The sequence below is a fragment of the Liolophura sinensis genome, chromosome 3, assembly GCF_032854445.1.
Source record: "Liolophura sinensis isolate JHLJ2023 chromosome 3, CUHK_Ljap_v2, whole genome shotgun sequence".
In the NCBI taxonomy this organism is placed as follows: domain Eukaryota; kingdom Metazoa; phylum Mollusca; class Polyplacophora; order Chitonida; family Chitonidae; genus Liolophura; species Liolophura sinensis.
Genome location: NC_088297.1, coordinates 7,736,043 through 7,757,735, shown reverse-complemented (window position 1 = coordinate 7,757,735; position 21,693 = coordinate 7,736,043). Strand labels below are relative to the sequence as shown.

At 38.6% G+C, this 21,693-nt stretch overlaps 3 protein-coding genes across 13 annotated transcripts in view; 2 read left to right on the top strand and 1 right to left on the bottom strand.

The window, feature by feature from the left end:
• The window catches only part of LOC135463552 (uncharacterized protein KIAA1958 homolog), a 69,594-nt gene extending 59,509 nt beyond the window's left edge, over window positions 1–10,085 (top strand). Inside the window, exons 4-5 of one of the 4 annotated variants that reach the window (XM_064740826.1) lie at window positions 7,356–7,806; window positions 8,727–8,907. In XM_064740826.1, the coding sequence (XP_064596896.1) occupies window positions 7,356–7,806; window positions 8,727–8,763 (488 nt within the window). In that variant the 3' untranslated portion in view covers window positions 8,764–8,907. Of the gene's footprint in view, window positions 1–208; window positions 747–7,355; window positions 7,827–8,726 lie in introns of those variants that run through there. The other 3 variants (XM_064740838.1, XM_064740832.1, XM_064740836.1) reach the window with 3 other exon arrangements.
• A 747-nt stretch (window positions 10,086–10,832) lies between these two features.
• LOC135464060 (uncharacterized) lies at window positions 10,833–20,447 on the bottom strand. 3 transcript variants are annotated; one of them, XM_064741539.1, is made up of 6 exons: window positions 20,406–20,447; window positions 19,369–19,443; window positions 18,035–18,266; window positions 16,033–16,605; window positions 14,303–15,173; window positions 10,833–11,447 (listed from the first exon to the last, which is right to left on the bottom strand). In XM_064741539.1, the coding sequence occupies exons 3-5, from the start codon at window positions 18,180–18,182 to the stop codon at window positions 14,611–14,613; spliced, it is 1,284 nt and encodes a 427-aa protein (XP_064597609.1). In that variant the 5' UTR covers window positions 18,183–18,266; window positions 19,369–19,443; window positions 20,406–20,447; the 3' UTR covers window positions 10,833–11,447; window positions 14,303–14,610. The 3 variants fall into 3 exon arrangements, with proteins under 3 accessions (XP_064597609.1, XP_064597608.1, XP_064597610.1); XM_064741538.1 differs by lacking the exons at window positions 19,369–19,443; window positions 20,406–20,447 and adding an exon at window positions 18,821–18,915; XM_064741540.1 differs by lacking the exons at window positions 14,303–15,173; window positions 19,369–19,443; window positions 20,406–20,447 and adding an exon at window positions 18,821–18,915.
• Window positions 20,448–20,716: 269 nt separating this feature from the next.
• The window catches only part of LOC135463955 (uncharacterized), a 31,087-nt gene continuing 30,110 nt past the window's right edge, over window positions 20,717–21,693 (top strand). For all 6 annotated transcript variants that reach the window (XR_010443614.1, XR_010443612.1, XR_010443611.1 and 3 more), the window contains exon 1: window positions 20,717–20,826. The gene's annotated coding sequence lies outside the window, so the exon portion shown is untranslated. The remainder of the gene's footprint in view (window positions 20,827–21,693) is intronic.

Here is a 21,693-nt window from a genome sequence, read left to right as displayed (position 1 = left end):
GATTGGTTGATTTGCCAGAATACCCCTCGTGTAGGAGTAATTAAGAGTATTGTAGCTCGCAGAACTTTCCACATGCGCTCCGCGAAGGTTAATTGTCGTCTTCGACACATATTCCGATTGGTTCGAGGTTTGGATTGCGATAGGATCTCAGAGGCGGGTTATCTTTAAAATTTCTGCGGCTTACCTGTCTTTTCGTACCTGTTTACAGATGGCGCTATATCTACGCAGTGCACTGAGGGGCGGTGCTATGGTGTATCTGTCGGACATACGAGTGATATACCGCGCAGGACGCCAGAGGGAGCTTCTGGCAATTACATAACTGGATCAAAAGAAAGAAGATCTATAAAATGCGTAACAAACGCCTTCGCCAACTGGCTCAAGGAACAGCCGAGGTTGGAAACTCGACACTTCAATGACATTGCACCAGACGAGTTGGACGAATATCTGGCGGCGTACTTTTCGATAGTTAAGCGACAAAATGGATCTAACTATCTGCCCAAAACTTTCAAGTCTATAAGGGAAGACCTCGCCCGCCATCTACGAGAGACTGGGTATCCTCACTGTATTGTCAGGTCACCGCTGTTTGTTAGAAGCCAACTTAGTTTCAAGATCAGATTTCATGATCTTCGAAAGGACGCTGATTCGCTAGGCCGGGAAGGATTCGTCTCATCTTAAAACCTAGTATACGAGTCTTAGATAGGTAGAGTTAAGACTATTTAGTATGGTTCAAAATGTGTTGAGACAACATGCTATTCTTGTTCAGGATTTACTTGCCTTACAAAGACAATGGAATAACTACAGTTTCGTTTTATGTCAGACTTGTTTTTTACATTTCTTATCTTTTTTGGAAACTGTGTTTGTTTTTTTTTGCGCAAGTTTTTGTTTTATGAGAAACATGCATGTTAAAATATATATATTTTAATAAGCAGAGAAGTAGTCCACGAGCAATGGTGTTTTATTTTACAGCCATTTACATCCCTGCATGGCCACGACTGTTTGCGTTGTGATAAATGAACTCCAATGTACTAGTTCTAAGGAAGAAATATGGCCCCGCTATACTGTAGTACACTAGGCGAAATTACCTTTGTTCGTGTACCTAAGCTTTTCATTTTACCAACCAGGGCACGCGGAACCTGTAGTTGGCTGATGGGAATAAAGTATCGTTCTCGTAGAAATTGGTCAGTACTTGAGCGATGGCCGAGTTCAAATCCAGCTCCGGTTATAGTTCGCCGGCGGTTATACACGAGCAATTTGGTTAGTTAATGTGTGAAAGGGAACCTTTTCCATTATTGTCGAGCAATAAACCAGACGGCATTTGGATAAGAATATTACTGAATAAACGATTATGACGATTAAGAGAGAACTGAAATTGCGTATTGTACATTGTTTTGCAGTAACGAATCACTGTACAAATAATACATTTCCTACTGCAAAACGTCTTAACTGTAGCTATGCTTACATTTTTGAAGTCTTTAAGACGTTTAAAAAATGCATGTAAGACCACAGGGGACGGAATTATAGCCTGACAAATAAATCAGAGGGTATGTATCCACGCACTCGCCTTATAACCCACCGAGAAACATAATATGGTATGTTCTCCTGAGAAAGCGTTTTGCCTTCTCGAAAACCTCGGTAATGTAACTTTAACGCTGAGGCTATTGTTATCAGTCTTAAGTTTTCTTAAGATTTAAATTGAGCCACCGTATGTAAAAAAGTAGATCATTTATTTTAAAAGAATATTTAACCAAATGCCAGATATCACCATAGATATGTGGGTCAACTTTTCTCTGGTAAGCTTTGGACACTGTATCAATGCGAATTATTACTTTTTCTAAAAACTATAGAGAGTTGGCATTGATTGGCTAATTGAATCTGCGGTGCCTAAAACTGTTGCTATCCATAATGTTTTGTCGCAAAATGTCTTTGTCTTTGCCTTTAAAAGACAGATGTCCCAAGTATTGATTGTAACAAGTAAGAATGATTGTATTCACCTGCATTGTTTATTTACTGTTATTTGTATTATTATGAGTAGCATTTTGTGTTATTTGTTTTAGTATTAAAAATAAAGTATTTTATCTCAAGCCAGTTTTCAGAGTTAATTTCGATTGGAAAGCGCAGCATTGGAGTAGAATATTTCTTTTTCCCCAATTTAAAAAAAAAAAGTGTTTTTAGATTTCCCCGCTCTCGTTGTTCCCATGCTCTTGGTTATACTAATCGATCGACAAAGCTCTTTTGCTTGTCTGTAATCGTCTTTTCATTTTTTTTTTTGTCTCAAAAATTCATTTTTTGGCTGGTATAAGTAAAGTGTTTGTTGTTGTTTTTGCATTGTTGATTTTGCACGTAAAGTTGCACTCCTGCTTTAACCACTTTTCAAACTTTAAACATTTGAACTATTTGATACTGGATAAATAAATGTGCAGTGGTTTCCTTGTCTTTGTGACAGAGTTCACAAATGTCATCATTCTTTCTCTCAGTTTTGTACAGATAGGATTTTATAGGACATATCCGTTGCCAAATTTTATATTGAAAATGTCTTAATTTTATATCACCAGTACTTTCAAAAAGGGGGTAAGAAAATACTTTTTACATTAATATCATTTAGTTATGAGGTATGCTCTCATATTTTCGTATTTTGTGTCACAGTCACCGTCATTCAAAATATAAAAAACATGTGTACCTCCCTTCTGCTTACATAGAAAGCTGTTGTACACAGGATAGGCAGGTAAAAGCACGTTCATGTACGTATTCAGTTTTATATCATTTAGCCACTCCTTTGGTAAATTTTTTACTACTTTATTGTAATCTAAAACTGTAATTATTCCAAATTTGTCCTTAACGTCCTTAAAATTTGCAATATCACGATTAATATTTATTATGTCCCTAATATATAACGTCTTACTTTTATACCAATTCTGAATGAAGTACGATGAGTTCTTAAAATTTGGGTGGCACCATAAGTGTTCATCTAAAATGATTCTTTGTGGTCTTCTTTTGATTTTTCCAAACAAAACTCCCAAGCTTCGAGTGTTTCAATCTTACTTTTATACCAATTCTGAATGAAGTACGACGAGTTCTTAAAATTTGGGTGGCACCATAAGTGTTCATCTAAAATGATTCTTTGTGGTCTTCTTTTGATTTTTCCAAACAAAACTCCCAAGCTTCGAGTGTTTCAATCCAAATGGGTTTTGTTATTGTCTGTACGATATCCTTGACATATATATCTCCAGCGCTTTTCAACTTATCCTAGTATACAGTTGTAATCGAAATTGTTTGCCAGTTATGTTTTTCAAAACAAGCCGTTTTACCCACTTTAATATTAAAGATTGGATAAAAGGCATAATATTAATCATCCGTAAACCCCCATGGGCATAATCTTTTGTTATAGTTCATTTCTTTATTCTATCTGGCTCGTCATTCCAGAAAAATTTGTACAGTAAATTGTTACTTTCTTTTAAAACATAGGGCAAGTTAGCGATATGATAAGATGAATCATTTTGTAGAGTGCAAGAGATTTGATAACCGTTATTTTACCCAGGAAGATGAGGTTTCTTTATTTCCATTTTTGTTATTCTAGTTTTAATTCCTCTATTCTTGCAAACATGTTTCATTCTCCATATGCTGTTGAAATCCGTAGTTGAGAACTGAATACCTGTCTATATGTCTAGTTCATTCACCCAGTTTTGCTTTACGTTCTGGCATAGTTTCAGATTGCACCCAGAGAAAGAGCCTATCCACGCTGCTTTTGTTTTTTTCTATATTAATTTTAGCCGCGAGTATTTATAATATAAATTTAGGCGGTTCAGTGTTTCTACTAAGGTGTTCTGGGATCTATATAGAATCAATTGAGCGTTGTCAGCATATTGACTTATTTTATATTATGTTCCATTTACGGTTATACATTTTATTTTTTCATGGTTTCTTATCATACTACCGAGAACCTCTGCAGGCAACAGAAAAACTTAAGGCGAAATCAGATCTCCTTGTCTACAACCCCTACTGATTAAGGATGGAGAGGATATATATATCCATTTGCACAAGTCGAAATATTTGTTTTAAAAACCTGTAATTATCTGTTAATTGTTTCCAGTACTTGTTTAATGAACCTCCACGATTTGGAATCAAATGTCTTTTCAAAGTCAGTGGACAGAAGCATCCCTGGGATTTCACTATTCATCGTTTCAAACACAATATCGCAAATTAGGCGAATATTGTTATGTATACATCCACCTGATGTGAAACCTTTCTGGTGAATAACCTTTTGTAATGCTAATTTTATTCTATTTGTGATACATGAACTAATAACTTTGTAATTAACCCTCAGTTTTTTAGAACGTTACGCGGTTTATTAGGCTTTGAAAGACACGTTATAATTCCCTGTTTCTGTGTGCTTGACATTTCTCCATCTCTGAAAACCATCTTTGAAGCTCTGACCATAACTTGTCCTATATTTTTCCAAAACATCTTATAAAACTCAACAGGAAACCCAGCCATTCCTGGAATTTTATTATTTTTCATATTTTTGAAGCAATTTGTTAATTCCTGATAAGTTATTTGTCCCTCAAGCTGTTCTGCTTCAGACTTTGTTAATCGACTGTCTACTGCAGTTTTAGTATCTACTGTTTCATAATTTACATCTGAACTCATGTACAAATTTTTGTAATATGTTTTTTGATCTTCTGAAATCTCGAATGTTTTGAATATTTCGTTTCCATATTCTAGTTTGAGTTTTGAAATAAGCTTATTGGTATAATTTCGTTTTTCTTAAGAGAAAAAAAGTATTTGCTCGGTTTTCTCCGATGTTCTACATTCTATTTCTACATATTTGGCCTTTGCTCTTATCATTATGGCATCCATGTTTTATTGCCTGAGATCTTGGTATTCTGTTTTCAAATGATCCAGCGTCATAAGTTTGTTTCGCGTATTGTAGTATAACATTTCTCTATTTCTTCTTTTACTGCTAGTATTTCGATTTCCAATTTTGTTTCTCTGCTTCTTTCTTTTTCATTGACCCGTATTTAATTGTTTCTCCTCGTATCTTCATTAACTAAACTTCTGAAAACAAAGAGTCACTTATGGTTAATTGCAAATTTGCCTTGGTTATGGCTTTTAAAGTTACTCTCTGATATGGCAATGATGTATACTCATCAGCTGTTTTGCTTATCACTGTCTTAATAAGGTCAATGTAGTGTAGACCTTTCAATAATAAACAATATAATTTCCAATGTCCTCACAATTTACAAATTGACTTGCCAGTGTTATAGCAGAGTGGTCACTTCGATATCCAGGTTTATATTTCGACTTTAGTACAAATGTTAAAAATGTCTTTACTCTCTAAGAAAAAGTCCAATCTGGCTTGCTGCCTGGGTGTTTGTCGTCTCCGTGTAAATTTCCATTCATTTTCATGATTTACTCTCTAGACATCGATATATTCTTCATTCAACATATTTAATACTGTCGGGCGTGCTTTAGGATTATTTGTATTCAAGCAATGTTTAGTGTCTCTGATTTGATCTATTACTATGTTCCAGTCTCCGCAAATGATAACTGATAAATTTCCTATGTTTTTTTCTCATTAATATGGTTATAAAACAAGGTTGGTCTGTGCTAGGTCCATATAAACTATATAGATTTACAGGTACTTCATGTATCACTAAGTCCAGTATGATAAAATTGCCAAGTGGGTCGATTCCCGCGTTTTTTTTTTTTTTTTTTTTTTTGACTTTGTAATCAAAGTTTTGATTGAACAGTATGATTATACCTCTAGACCGAGAGCTGAAGTGGCTAACCCAACCATCGTATTCCCATTCCTTTTCATGAATTTCGCTGTAACTTGAATCACTATGTATGTCATGTAAACAGATAATCGAAACATTTTTTTCTTGTTATAGTGGAAAACATCATGTCTCTTTTTTTCGGTGTGCGAGTCCTCGACAATTCATCGAGACTGTATTTACTCTTTCAGCCATCCCGCATTTTGTAGGTTAAAATAGTAAAATATGCGCCTTTTACATTATGTTCCCCTTTTCTTTTAGGTTTTATCTTTTACTTATTGTCCTTTGTTTTTAATTTTGCGCTAATATGGTTTGTTTTACAGAAGTGTATTTTGAGTTTTTCTCCTTTTTACCTATAATCACACATTCGCAGCTGTCCCATTCATTTCTGTATTTATCCTCCAGCAATCCCACTGATAGTTGAACATAATAAAATTAGTCTCATCATATTGACAAAATCTGTATATTATTCTTAAATTTAATTGTTTACAGTTCTCATTAAGCGCGGATGTTTCATTTTTAACTTAGGTACAAAGCAGCATAAGTACAGAGGGAGAAATATAATTACAAAGCTTGTCTTCTTTATATTAATATGAAGATATTTGGTGAAAACTGTTAATTTTATACTGATCATATAGCAATTTGGTATAGGCTACAAGCTCGATCTTCACTACAATTGTTCTACGTCAGATAACTAAGACAGCATTATTCATGTAGTTAAGTAATGAGGTTTTTAGAGGCTGTTACGTGAGTTACAGTTGTAATAGAATACTACCACTTAACATATACATCCAATAAGTACATAAATCGTTCTTCAATTCAATTAATTATTCCTGGGTATTGTCAGAGTTGGCCGCAGATCTTCCATGTGCTAAGCTACGAGATCGAGGGGGTCGTGGTGTTGGGGACGACAAACTAATCAGGTCATCAATACATGTCGTCGATCTCACCTGTCTTATGTTGTCGTTAAAGGTCTTTGCGAAAATTTTTCCGTCACGTGACCAAGCAGATTGGAACATTGGATGAGCTGATGCAACTTTTAGTAAATTCTGATTTTTCGGGGTCGTCGTCTTTTATAACGATGTTGAATCCATTTACAGCCCTTCTAACCGTCATGACTTTCAGCTTTATGAACTTGACTGATATCGCTCTTGGTTTTGAGCCTAAATCTGGTCCCGGTCTGTCCCAGTCTGATGTTAATGGCAGCTGAAGTTTGAACTGGAGAATTTCAGCAACTTCCCCTTAACACTGGTCAGTTGTTTGAGAGACACTGCCCCCTTCTACCCCATAAATTCTTATGCTTTGTTTGCGGGTTTTGCTCTCGAGTTTGTTGGTGCAATTCGAAAGCTTCCCACCATAATGATGTGCAGGTTTGTAGGTCCCACGTGGGAAGGTTCGTCAGCAATTTTTGGCTTTTCGGTTTCCTCGAACATGTACTTAACTTTCAATTGCTTGGACATACAGATCTATAAGTTATTGTGCTGCTTGACTGAAACATTATGTGCTGACACGGTCATTAATGTATGTATAATTAAGGACACAGAAGTTTAAATGTTTTCATGCAGCCATGTCTAACTTTTACAGGTCCAATAGTGTTCCCTTTGCGCTGTAGATCCTCAGCATCAGGCTTTCTTACCCAAAGTCGTCGGAGCTCACTAGGGGGCACCACCACCCGAGAACCGTCGGGGGCAGCTGCGCGGAGGTCGACCGTTAGTTTAACGAGCATCTTTACCAATTGGCTCAAAGAATCTCCTAGATCTGAAGAGAGAAAATTGATCGACATCCCACCGGAAGAATTGGACAATTACCTAGCCACATTCTTTTCGAATGTAAAACGACGGGATGGGTCTAACTACCTGCCGAAGTCTTTCAAGACCATCCGAGAAGCTATCACTCGGCATCTGAAGGAGACGGGCTACCCTCATTACATAGTACAGTCACCCCTCTTCAGCAACAGTCAGCAAGCCTTCAAAAGGAGGTTCTATGATCTACGGAAGGAGTTTGGACTACCAAGACCAGGCCTGATCAACAAAACGTAAACCACCTAAATTATATGTAAGGATTTTGTGGAAATGATAAATATATCGGAAATATATGTCTCCAGTCTTATTTTTAAAAGCAACAATCATAAACTGGAAGTAATGCATTCTGAACAATTGTTTTACAATTTTATAACCCACTGGCTGTAGTGATTCAAACTGCAGAGGGTCTAGTTCTCCACTATGTGAATTTACCACGTGAACCAGAACCATTTGACCAATACACTGGCGACATATAGCTCATGAAGATGTTAATGTCATCGGAAAATAGGAAATTGATGTCTTTCAAACTAAGAGCTTCGTTAATAAATAAAAAAAAGAGTTTGCAAAAAAGACATTTAATATGAAATATATTAGTCATGGTAAGGAAGGGTAAATTGTTACGCGATGATCACTATGCCAAGTATAACCTAGACAGTCACAGCTACAGGTATGCCTTAGATTCTAGTTTGTACACGTGGGGGGAAAAAGGCGGTTGCAGACCTCAGTGTTGAATTCCGTTTCCAGTGTGTGTGTTTTATTCTGCTAGCAGTTGTAAACTGTAGAGGACTTTTAGCTGTTGTGTGCATGCGTGATATGCAATGTTGATGAAAAGAACTATTGGGTTGTAAATGAAATGCTAATCGTCAACAACTGGCTTTACAGTGTTTTTTTTTTCTAAAGGAGCGATTTTACTAAAACTCGTCGCATTTCATACGTGTGTAGTTTGGTGCTGTGCCAATCCTGTGAACAATATGAGAAGCGTTTCTTTGGATTTTGGGAAACACATTGAGAACTATATTAAGGGTATGTAGTAAAAAGTGTATGTTGCATTTCCCATTACTCTTGGTATCACGTACTGATTATTGTAGTATGAGTTTTAACTTTGACTGTATTTGCTTCTTATCAAGCGCTTCTTTTCTTGCATTTTTAACAGAATCAGTCCTGGTCTCCAGACGACATCATCCCCTTGACGGCTACACGACATCTCAAATCCTAGTTAGACGAGAAACAATCCTCAAAAACACGGCCAGCTTAGTGAAGATCTATTATCGCTGGATGAAGGATAATCACCCTCGTGAAACACGACCCATTGAGGACACGCCCGCCCAAGAGCTTGACCAGTATCTCAGCGGATTTTTCTCCACGGTGCGGCGTAAGGAAGGCATCGACTACCTGTGGAAGAGCTTCCAGACAATGAAGGAGGCCTTGGTACGTCACTTAAAACTGAAAAACTATCCCTACTCAATCCTCACATCCCCTTTGTTTCACAGCAGCCAGATGGCTTACAAGACCAGGTCCCGGACTTTAAAGCGTGCCGGACAGATTCTACCCGCTTTTCCACAGTCCGATGACATGGGTTTCTCAATATCGGAAAACCCGGACTGCACGGGAGAGGAACAGGAACAGTGAATCATATTTCGTTGTGATTACTTTCGTGCGGTATACACGTACACCCTATGTCCATCCCATAGATGCCCGGGCCTGTTTGATGTAGGACTCGTGCAGGAATTTGTAGTTAAAGGCTTATGGAATCAACGCTAATCGCCTCCATTCACCTGAAAAACACTTTGCATATCTCTTCAACGTTTGAAGCCAGGTTTTCCAACCATGTTGAAGAACCGTATTAAGTTTGTGACCTTAGTCATTTTTGTTTGTCTTTACAATATCATTGAGACCATGTAATTCATATTTTATGACAGGCTTGCGATATCTGTTGAAATAATTATGTAAGCGTTTAAACGTCACATACACCCCTTTAGTTACGAAGACGTCATATTGTTTTTTCTATCGTTTTTCATTGACCTAGACCTGTATTTCAACGTCTTTAAGGCTGTGTCTCTGTTGTCCTACAAACAGACTATCTGTGTCAGATGTGCCTATAGCCTTTATGTCCACGCTTGTATTTAGTACATTGCGTTCTACTTGTTTATATATTATTACGAAACTTTACGCAGAGTTGAGGAATGGCTGTGTCCGGTCATCTGTATACAGCTAATCAGCGACGATTCTGTAACTAGTTGATGTACTGCATAGTCGAAGACATACAAGTAAGCCATGAAGGCGTGTGATATGCGACCGGCCTGTCTGGCTTTACGAGGTTAGTATGGGTGAATATCTGAAGAAACAGTATTTCTGTATACAACAGACATCCACTTTTGCCAGTCTCTAAAATAAAAGACCACCCCCACGTTGTCCATCTTTTATTTACGGAAGATCACGTAGGATCACGTAGGCCACGTGGGTTGCCTTCCATTGGTGCAATATGATATACTCAGTAGCACACTTCTTTACCATGTTTTGGAGTCAACTATCCTTTTCACTTATATTTAATTACATATGATAAGTATATCTGAACTCAATAAAGATGTTCATATCTAATAGATGGCCTGTTCTTACGCTCACGCGGTAGAGACATTTGATTAAATATGCACATGTTGTTTGGAACACATTCGTCATCTAGATTTCTACATATTCTAGCGACTAACCTAAGGTACAAGTGAAACGGGGAAATACAGGGAACTTGCTGGCTCATTCGTCTTATGTCGTCTGCAAACGAGCCCTTGACGAATGTTTATAAATGATTTGGGTTGATTGATTGGTATTAAACGCTGTGCTCAAGATTTTTCTTTACTGATCTGATGACGGTGGCGTTTGTGGGAAGATAAACCTCCTGACTAAAGAGCGGCCGAAGGTGAAAGGCCTGCTATTCACAGCAATCCACCTTCATGAGACATCGAAGCACCTTCCGAATGAGCAGATTGAGTAATGGAATCTACCTGTCAACGGCCTCGCTGTGGGTTTACTCTGACGTCAGCATGTTTATAACATACTTGGTTCTGTTCATAGATTAGCGTCCACCCACAAACCTCACTTCTGTCGATCAGTGAAATCTCATGCACTTGTAGGGCGTAAAATACGTATATATATCAAGAAAACGAAAAGGTATAAATTCACAATTTCTAAGAACTTTTTCTTAATTGAAAAAACATACTTCGTTTTGCCTTTAAACTATATAAACACTTGGGCAGGGGTAAATGGTTTATTTCTTTTATTTCATGATGGTGGATTGGTACGTAAAATCAACAAAAGGAATACGACAGCTCTAGGTAGATAATTTTTACTGAGGTGAATTTGCAGCATCAGGTGTGAACATCATGGGACTCTCAAAAAACCAACAAAAGAGATCTGGCCCCAGATGAATGCTTTCCTCCTTCAATGAAGAATGTTAGATACTCTCGAGCGTTGAGCTATTTGATGAAGGTGCTGCAGTCTATATTTAAAGGCCTTTTGACTATCTGCGAATAGCTCAGACACAGTGATGGAATGTGGATAGTTACAAACCTTGAGGTATCTCTCGATGCCATCCTTTAACGCTCTGAATGACTTGGGCAGGTACTCGCTGCCATCTTTCTTAGTGCTGAGGGAGAAGAACTGAACTAGGTAGACGTTAAGTTCTGTTGGGGGAGTTGTTCTATTCGATCGCAGTCACATATGTTCTGCTCCCTTAACCACCTTGTAAATACCGTCACACAACTGGCTGTGTTTTTAGTGGTAAACACGGACTGCCCGACACAGCAATCACTAGATAATGACTTGAAGTTCACAGCATCACGTTTCCTCCCTCTCTCTTGTGTTGTATGAACAGCAGGCATTCCTACAAAGAAACAGCCAATGATTATTGGACGAACTTACAAGCAAGCTTGATTGATCTATTGGTGCTTGACACCGTATACTCAAGAATTGTTTACTTACATATATATATATATATAAATATGGCATCGGTCGGTTTTATGGGTAGAGGAAATCACCGACCCTCGCCCAGCAGGATGTTGGATGTACTTGAAACTGTGCGTAACAAATGCTACCCTTCTGACTTGATTTATTTATTCGATTGGCGTTTTACGCTGTAGTTAAGAATATTTCACTTATACGACGGCGGCCAGCATTAAGGTGGGAGGAAACCGGGCAGAGCCCGGGGGAAACCCACGACCATCCGCAGGTTGCTGCTGACCTTCTCACTTACAGCCGGAGAGGAAGCCAGCACGAGCTGGACTTGAACTCACAGCGATCGTATTGGTGAGAGGCTCCTGGGTCATTACGCTGCGCTAGCGTGCCAACCAACTGAGCCACGGAGGCCCCCTTCTGACTTGAAGCCGCAGCCCAAATAACGAGAGCTGTATTGAAACACATGACCTTATTGGCCAAGGGCCTAATAGTTGCAGCGAGCAAACAAATTTTGGGCAGCTGAGTAAGAAAAATCCCCAGGACAAAGAAGAACAGATTGGAACACACACAATCCCGCTCGGTCTAATTTTTTCTGAGTAAAAAATAAGTATTTTGTTAGCCAGACAATATAGACTACACAGGCATGGATGTACTTGAAACAGTGCGATAGGCAATGAAGACTGAACATCAAAAAATGCAGATTAAAAAAATAAAGAAAGCAAAGGACTTGTTGAATTCACTTCAAGTTGACTCTTGTTGAGTGAACAAAAGTTGAGTGGTGTTGGATAGTCTGGACGGGGCTTAAAACTGGTGCTAGACAAAAGGCGAGTAACAGAGAATGCAATGAACACCGGATGACAGACAATGGAGAATAAACAACAACGAATGCAATGGGGACTGGGTGATTGCTAGACAATGGATGACAAGAACGTAAATGACAAGATGATAAAACCAACGGCAAAGAGTGCAACTAACATGGGGTGGTAGACAATAAACAAAAAATGCAATTGACACGAGGTGAGAGACAATGAATAATAAACGATAAAGAACGATATTTATACAAGTGATAATGGAGAATAAGCACTTAAAGATTATAACAGACATCCTGTGACACACAATGGGATATCACCACGAAAGAAAACAAGTAAAACAAGGTAATTGACAACTGAGAATAAATAACAATGAACGAAACCGACGTATGAGGTAACAGACAATGGAGAATAGAGAACAAAGAATAGGACGAATATAGCATGACAGACAATCAAGAATAACTGACAATAATTGGAGTTACAACGGGACGATAGACAAAGGATCAAAAAACTGCAAAGGATATAAGGGTCGTTGGATGATAGACAATTGCGAAAACCTGAGCACATTACAATAAGTACTTTTCAAGATACCACTCTTAATGTTTAACACCATTGCTTTCCCAACTTCTCGGGCTATGACAAGCCTAAAAGGCAAAAATGTGACTAGAGTGTGCTAGACAATGGATAATAAATTCCACGAGGTACAAAAATATAGACTAAATGAGAATAACGAAGAATGCAATTGGCACGGGGTGAGGTACGTTGCAGAACAAGAAACAAGGAAAGCACAGGGCATGGCATGACAGAGAATTAGCATTATACGGCAAAGAATGCTGCCAATACAGGGCACTAGACTAAGGTAGAATAAACGACAAAGAATACACAGGCAAAAGTGTAACAAACTGACAGCCTGTGATGGAGAATGAATAACACAACGACGTGATAGACGAAAGGACAACTATAAAGATTGCAATGGACCTTGAATGATACAAAACGAAGAATAAACAACAAAGAATGCAACGGACATTCTAATAACCAAATATTTCAATTATAAAACCGCACAGAGCCCACGGCCATCCGCAGGTTGTTGCCAGGCCTTCCCACATACGACAGGAGAGGGAGCCAGCATGGGCAGCTCACTGTAATGTAGCCTTGTGTATTAAGCCCTAACAAATAGCCCTAGTAACAAATAATAGGAAACAATAAGTGCATTCACTTCTATTATGCCAACCTTGTTGAAATGTGCCATTTCCAAGCAATCGGTTGGAACAAAAACCAGAAATTTGATGGAAACCGCCAGTTTACATGAAAACCGGGTTCATCTTAATACGAACATCAATAAATCGTATGCCCAGTATGAATTATACATGGCTATGATCTCTTTCATACGGACAGACGGACGGTCATCGTGCGTCATGATGTATCCGGCATATTATAACGATGGGATGAAAAGGGGATACAAATAAACACTGCAAAATGTGAACTGGGCTCATGGGCAGATCAAAGCAAGAAGCCTCTGATGTGTTACGTTACGTTCGCATACAGCCGATGACGTTATTCCAGAAGTTGTTGGGCTCGATTTACAAACCGGTTTATTGAGCGACGTTACAAGCAATAGTCCTTTCCGTGGTAATCAATTCTGGGTGTATTGCATCGCCAGGAAAGTTTTGTCAACGTACAGCTATAGATTCAGCTCTGACAAGTGGATCTGTTCTACAAAAGCCACGTTACGTGCACGTGATTACCATGGTGAAGATTTGCCCGGAGTAGTAGGCGCTATGTACATGCATATGTGCGCGCAATTGATGCCTCTGAGTCAGGTCGACATCGTAGCATAAGGTGCATGTAATGCTACAAGCGTTTTGTGTAACCATCCGCAAAGAGGACTGACCGGAACCGGAACATCATCAAACTGATCATCAAGAACATCACAGGAAAAGTAAGAGCAAAGATTCAATATCTAAAGCAAACTTACATTACCAACACTGCTTCACGGGTCCTTTTACCAAATGAAATGATATAAAAGGCCAAGTGCGTAACCCAATACGTAGGTCCTCACGGTACATCAATAGAAATCGAGCGTTTCCATGGAAATCGTTGTTTTAGACGTGTAACAGGGCAAACCTTGCTCCATAAGATTTGGTGTTTGCCCTTCTGCATGTAGAACTGTACAATAAAGGCCTTACAGAATCTATAACTAGCCAGGACACATGGAGCAGCCGATGCTTCCACACAATCCTGTAGTTCGTTCATGCTAACGCTGGTTCGTCCGTAAATGAAGAATCAGGCTGTTGAATTCATAGGTTTACTTGTGGACTGCTGTCCGTCGTTGACAATAGCCATAAGTTTGAGCTTCCTTTGGTGATAAGCTCGTCTACTTTCTGAGAAATGTGGAGAATGCATAATGGATTCTGGATAATTGTTATCTTTTAGGTAGCTTTCTAGTCTTGAGCGGAGAGACCGGAACGTCTCCGGATGAAAGCTTCCACCAGTCAGTTTTTCCGCTTCGCTGAAGAAGAGGGCTAAATACCTATCAAGTTCAGCCGGTGGGATTGCAAAGATTTCCCTCGTCTCATCACTAAATCGCGACCAAAGCCAACGTTCAAAGTTTCCCACAGCTCCAACTACATTTCGAACAGTCTTCTCCGCTTTCTGGTGCCGGTTCCTTATTCTATTCCGCCTCGATTCATTGCTCTTCATTGGGACAGGAAAGATACTAGCTGACTGCGACATCTTGCGGATTACTTCATGCGCTCCTAAGGGGAGGTCATCTTGATGCACTCCCGGAGAACTACAACTGGTGCCGTGTTCATCTAGTGCTGTTTGGCTTAACAAGCGCCCAGCAACTGGCAAACAGAAACAAAACGTGAACAATAATACCCTGAGAGCAATCCCTTTGCCACGTACAAACAATGCATGCGCACGTTCCTTTATAGAGGAATTAACAAAGATGACCCTAGCCTGTCGAATGGCTGAAGGGTTGGGATTTTGCCTCCAGCCACGTTCGTGACCCTTAAATTAGCACAGCTATAAACGACGTTGCTTTCATTGTGATAAAAACAGAAATGAATAAAAACAGAAATGAATAAAAACATGAATCAAACCCAAAGCAACACGATTTCTTCATCGACAGTGCCAAAGAATGGTGGGCTACTTTTAAAAATGTTAACACATTTTAGCGTCTCTATAATGGGCCTTAGGCGATTCTCACAAAAGACCCATAACAAAAAAAAAAAAAAAAAAAAAAAAAAAAAGAGCACAGGTATTTTTCGATACTGGAAAAGTTACAAGTGGTGTGTCAGACATCACAAACTTAAAAAAATGTCATTCAATCTGTCCATTTACCAATCTGTACATCTGCAATGCTATTCTTCATGTGCAATAATGCTGCAAATATTGTCTAATTTTCGCAAAATATGATATGAAGTTTGACTTTTTCTAATCTCAAATCAAATTTCAAACTAACCCCCTCCCTGCATAAATTTTGCCTATTTAAATGACTTTTGTGATTCCCATTGGCCATTGGTTTCCAAGTAATAACTGCTCCAAATATTGTCAAATTCTGATAAAATATTTAACATAATATAAAAATTCTCAGAATTAGTGAGGTTTTTTTCTTTTTTTGTCTTTTCCTTTGAGGCATGTGTTGACATCCTCAATGGAGCTATAACTACCATTTAAGTCTGACTTATGTACATGACCTACCTGACACAGCCTTGGCTTGATGAACAACCGTTGAATCATCCAGTAGTGAGGTGTACGAGGAGTTTTCATCAAATGGGGTCCCCGAATCATACTCATTCACACTGTCATTGGTTCCATTGTCTTTACTATCACTGGTGGAACCTATCAAAGACATAAGGCTTTCATTCACAGGAACAATTTCTACGCCTTGAAGATCAACCTCACTGGACGAGGAAAGTCTTTTCGTCTTTTGCCCCAGGGAATGGCCTGTGTGCTGAAACCTACGTTTCAAGCTTTGCGTTTCTCTAGTTGCCACAGAGTGTAGAGCTGAAGTAGGCAAATCTTTGGCATTATGAGAATGTTCGTGCAGGCTGACAGGGAAAACTGACCCAGCATCCTCTTCTGTTTTAATCACTAAAGCTGGACTCTGCACAGGGTTCACCTCACCACTGGCATCCTGGGAAGAGTCCTGGCTAAACAGAGTTACTTCCCCTGGCCTTCCCATGTCTGTTCCTCCTGTACACTGTTCAGAATCGATGATATCTGGTTTTATCCCTTCTAGCCATTTAGGATCAGGTTTTAATCCGGAGCAATCTTAAAAAAAAAAAAGCAAAATAACAGTATATTAGTTTAGAGATTGAATTCAAGTAGATTTGATGTAGACCATGCTGACTTTCAAACAGTGACAACTGATCATGTTTTATTGCGATCAAACTGTTCTGCTAGGTTAAATATGTCTGAAAACACAGTATAAAGAATTTATTTATTTATTTGATTGGTGTTTTATGCCATACTCAAGAATATTTCACTTGTATGACAGCAGCCAGCATTACGGTGGGAGGAAACCCACGACCATTCGCAGGTTGCTGGCAGACATTCCCAGGTACGGCCAGAGAGGAAGCTAGCATGAGCTGGACTTGAACTCACTGCAACCGCATCGGTGACAGTATAAAGAAACACTCACACCTGCTAAAGTTTATGACCGTAATACATGTACAATATTCAGTGATCACAGCAGTTCTAGTCCTTGGCCAGTCATGGAAAACATGCTTTCTCAAAGGCTTAATGATATCTACATGTACAGAAATTCACCTAAACTTGGGCGTTTTTCAAGTGACACATTTTCCTTTGATTCTGATTGAGTCATCCAACTTGTACGGCTACTTTTAAAAGCGTTTTGTGAAGTTTGAAATAATTTCTCATCGACAAAAACCTAATTGTTGGCATCAAAAGTATAATTTGAAGCCCTTTAACATGCTTCTGAAAGTGCATTTTACACACCAAACTTCAGGTGAAATATAATACAAAAAGTTACTGTAATGAATGACTGTTAAGTCTCGTAATTTTTGTGGTACACTTTAACAACTTAACCTGTTTGTTTTTTTGAGATTAAACTCTGCTAGAGGAAAACTGCCATCGGTGATGTTTGTTCGAAAGAAATAAGACCAGAAGTCCGTCTCACAGAGGCTAGATTACAAGCCCATAAATAGGATCCTAACATTTTTGGAAAAAAAAGAAAAAATCCTTTGGCAAAATTATAAGTGTTTTAATACTGGATCAACGTCTCAGCACCATCCGAAGGTGTATTTTCAAAAATGTCAGCCACTTGATTTCAGACTTGCATATGTAATATATATTTAGAGCACTGGCTGGCTTTGATTCTGAGTGAGTGAGTGAGTGCTCTGGGTTTAATATACTTAATTTTTACTTAACGTACTTAACAATTTTTCAGTCATATGACGATAAAGGAATCCTTAGAGTGCATGTCATGTGCAGGAAGGATTTCCATCGCTCTTTTATCAAGTGCTGCTTCACTGAGATGGCTTACCAAAGGCAAGTAAGCTGCCCTGCCCGAGCAATTATACTGATACGGGTCAACCAGTCGTTGCACTATCCCCTTCATGCTGAATGCCAAGCGAGGAAGTGGCTTTGACTGCAGATACATGTATACTAGTATGCACACTTAGCATATAGTGTACTATAGTGTGTTAAAAGCAACACATCAGAAATGAATTACCCATACCTAGTGAGATGGCTCCCTTCAATTTGTACTCTGCTAGTCTCAAATCCAACCATACAGCAAACTGAGACAGGATCTGGGGTTTTCCACACAAACCACCGATGATTGTGGCAAACTTGTACTGGACATGTTCCAGTTCAGAGGAATCCATACTTGTTTGGCACAGCTCTTTCTCACAAGCCAGACCTCAACTTCTTCTTAAAAAGGCATCTACATGTAAATGTACATGTATAATCTGTCAGAGAGTAAGACAAATAAGAAATAAATTATGGTTTATTCATCTAGCAGTTTAACTAAATACACCATTAGCCCTATTTATCTTTGGTCTGGAGTTTCTGCACAACATGTAGTTGCCAGATAACTAGCCTCTTGACACAAAGTAGAGAGAGAGAGCTTGGGGTTTAACATCATACTCAATAATTTTTCAGTCATATGACGATGAAGGAATCCTTAGGGTGTATGTAATGTGCCTCCTTGTTGCAGGACAGATTTCCACCACTCTTTCATCTAGTGCTGCTTCACTGAGACGCCTTACCGAAGGCAAGTAAATCGCCCCACCCGACCCATTATACTGATACAGGTCAACCAGTCATTGCACTATCTCCTTCATGCTGAACGCCAAGCGAGGAAGTCGCAACTTCCTCTTTTAAAGTGTTAGGTGTGACTCGACCCAGGATTGATCTTGGATCTACCGCTCCCAAAGCGGAGGCTCTACCAACTGTGCTATCCGGGCCGGTCCTTGACACAAAGTAAGGCCACAGCCAAACTAGTGTAACCATTGTGATAGACCTCATTTGTTTATGGATGGTTAATTTTCCTAAGGCGTGTAACATCAGGTGGTTTTTCAGGTAAGCACTGTAATCATGGTACTAGGCCAAGTGTCCATGCATGGCACAAACATATCACATCTACTCTGGCCACTTTAGTTTGTTCTATGCATATTTATATAAACCTGACTTCTACTGTACCATAACTCACTGGAAATTTTGCTGTGACTAGCCACATATTTACTTGACTGACAATTTTATTAACTATAGAAAGGTGTTTTGACAAATGGAAGGCGAATATCTTACTGGAAAAATGGTTCGCCTGTATGAAAGCGAGATATTTCCTCCAAAAAATGCATTTATGGGGGGTTAATGTTTAGGGTGCAACTGAGAAATTCTTGAAAAAAATGTGAGACACCCACAAAAACAATACATGTAAAATACGTACACGTTATGCCTACATACATATAATTGTTATTCTAGCAGGGCCTACATGTATGTTACAAATACAGCTAGGCCGGGGTATTTAATATTATTAAGAACAATGAGGGAATGACAATCCAAACATACCTGATCCAGTGGAATGATGTTTTTTTTATTTTTTTTTTTATTTTCTTCTTGCTTGAAAGTCAGCCATCCATATATCTGTAGAAAATGGATAATGAAAAAATAAATAAATAAATAAATTAAAAATCAAACATCCAGCAAAAACCTGAGCCATTCAAAGATATACATCTAAATTATGTACACTGTAAGCCAGAGATAAAACGGCATTTCAACACAATTATTATTATTATAAATGTGGGGTACTTAAATGTATAAATTAAATAAATGTTACCGGTACTATATTTCATATCAACAGTGGAGATTAATAATCAAATGTTGGCATAAATTCTATTTTAATAGCCGGTATGTGAAAACCAGCTTGATGCAAATATCAACAATAAACAGCAGTTCTGTATAAATACAGGTCATATCGTCTAACAGCCAACAGGTTTAAGTCAAATCGTCAAATACCTTTGGTCCAATTGTCTACTGTCTGGTCGCCTAACCATATGAGCTTTGTAGTGGATATTTTGGATTACTGGTTCATTTTATCTGCATTTGTTTGTATTGAGAACTTGTTCAGAACTATGAGCAGTAAAAATGGAATTTTCCTGAAATATTGACATCAAAAATGAAGAACAACCTCTCAATGCAAACAAATGCAGATAAAATGGAACCAGTAATCCAAAATATCCACCACATATATTGTTAGGCGATCTTAACTTGTAGACGATTCGACCTAAGGTATTAGACGCTTTGACTTGGGTGAGTTGGATGTTAGACGATATGACTGGATACATTTTGTATATAGTACACTGTACGGCGAAAGCAGTCACTGTCACATTTCCTAATTCTGTCTAGGCCTACGTAGTATTTGCCTACTCTGACATAGTTCAATTAAATTGCATTGTGACTAAACTATGTTCAAGGCGCATCACTTTAATAATGGCATAATGATTCGATTCGGTGGCTTAAAACTACATTAGTTCACAACCTCGGAAATTCAGGGTATCATTGTGGCACAGGGATGCACAACATAATCTTCTTAATTTAATAATTACCCATGTGCTTTTTTCTTGCCAAATCATCGCATTCCTACCCCGTACCGTATTACTGATGAGACAATGAATACATTGAAGAGTTCCAATGAGGGAGCGGTCGGTATTCAGATCCCCCCATATTGATTATACACTATGTTAGCACGTTTTTTTTATGGAGTATCTTCCACATTTTTGACATACAGAATTATTAGGCGTAACTAGACTAAAAATCCGATGGGAATAACACACAGGTTAATAATGGAAGTTGGAAGAACTGTAGTACTGATGGAGCTCTTCAACGCTTGGAGGTGAAAAGACTAAGATGAATTTGACCCATATTCAGCAGCCTCTCCCTAAATACAAAAATCTTTGTATGAAGAGTTTAGTCGAGTTATAGTCTTTTCCCGCTTGAATTTCGTGCCCATCGCCTACGCTACAAACAGTAAGTATAATACAAAGGTATCGATGGCGTTTTAAAGGGTTTTCGGATAACGAATGCACTGGGAAAAAGACAGCCTACGCTGGAACTCTGAACTGCTGATTGGGAACTGTCTCAATGACTGAAGCAAGTGGCCAGCATGATGGCCGGTCTTCCAATTACAATGCTAAATCATAGCTAAACCATGATCACACAGTGTTCATAGTTAAGTTAGTGTGATATTGATGCCATAGACCACAATCCACGGCCTCTCAGAAGGTAGTAAAAACTACAGTCTTCGATAGAAGAATGTGGTTAACAAATTATTTTCCAGTACTATCAGAATCAGGCATCATTAGCCTGCTTAGTTCAATTAAATTAAAGTTTCTGTCGATTGTGTCGATATTTAACATCAACGTCTTCGTGGCAACTCATCAATGCAATAAACAAGCCAAAAGATATTTACATTGATATCAGAATTTGCAAAATAAAGGCAATTGACCATTGGAGAAGGCTGACATTGCAATGACAGCCATGTTTGATGTAAGATTGAGTATTGTCCACTGAGTGCCTATTGTTAGAGGTGTCATAAGCTGGCCAGAGGCCCTAGGCTGGTTAGGGCTTTCAGTGGGCAATATACACAAACTTATCTCAAAGATGGCTGTCATTGTAAACCATCTGTGTATTTAGTCTGCATGAAAATGTGATATGGGGCCATCCATGGCCAAGCAGAATCTTGCCATACCTGACATAAGAGCAATCTCAGACTAGAATATATTTAGTTTCCTATCTATGGTTGCAAACATGTAACCGATTTGAGATGCACAGCCACATAAGTTACAATGTGAAACAAGATGCAGTGTCTTATGGTCTTTGAAGACGGATATTTGC

Bases quoted from the DNA above. Each gene is read 5' to 3' on its own strand.
- LOC135464060 (XM_064741539.1), bottom strand. From the start codon at position 18,182: ATGGATTCCTCTGAACTGGAACATGTCCAGTACAAGTTTGCCACAATC. The intron at 16,606-18,034 runs GTATGGGTAATT...TTTTTTTTTAAG, and splicing joins GAAGGGAGCCATCTCACTAG to ATTGCTCCGGATTAAAACCT. The intron at 15,174-16,032 runs GTAGGTCATGTA...TCTGTTTGCCAG, and splicing joins TCAAGCCAAGGCTGTGTCAG to TTGCTGGGCGCTTGTTAAGC.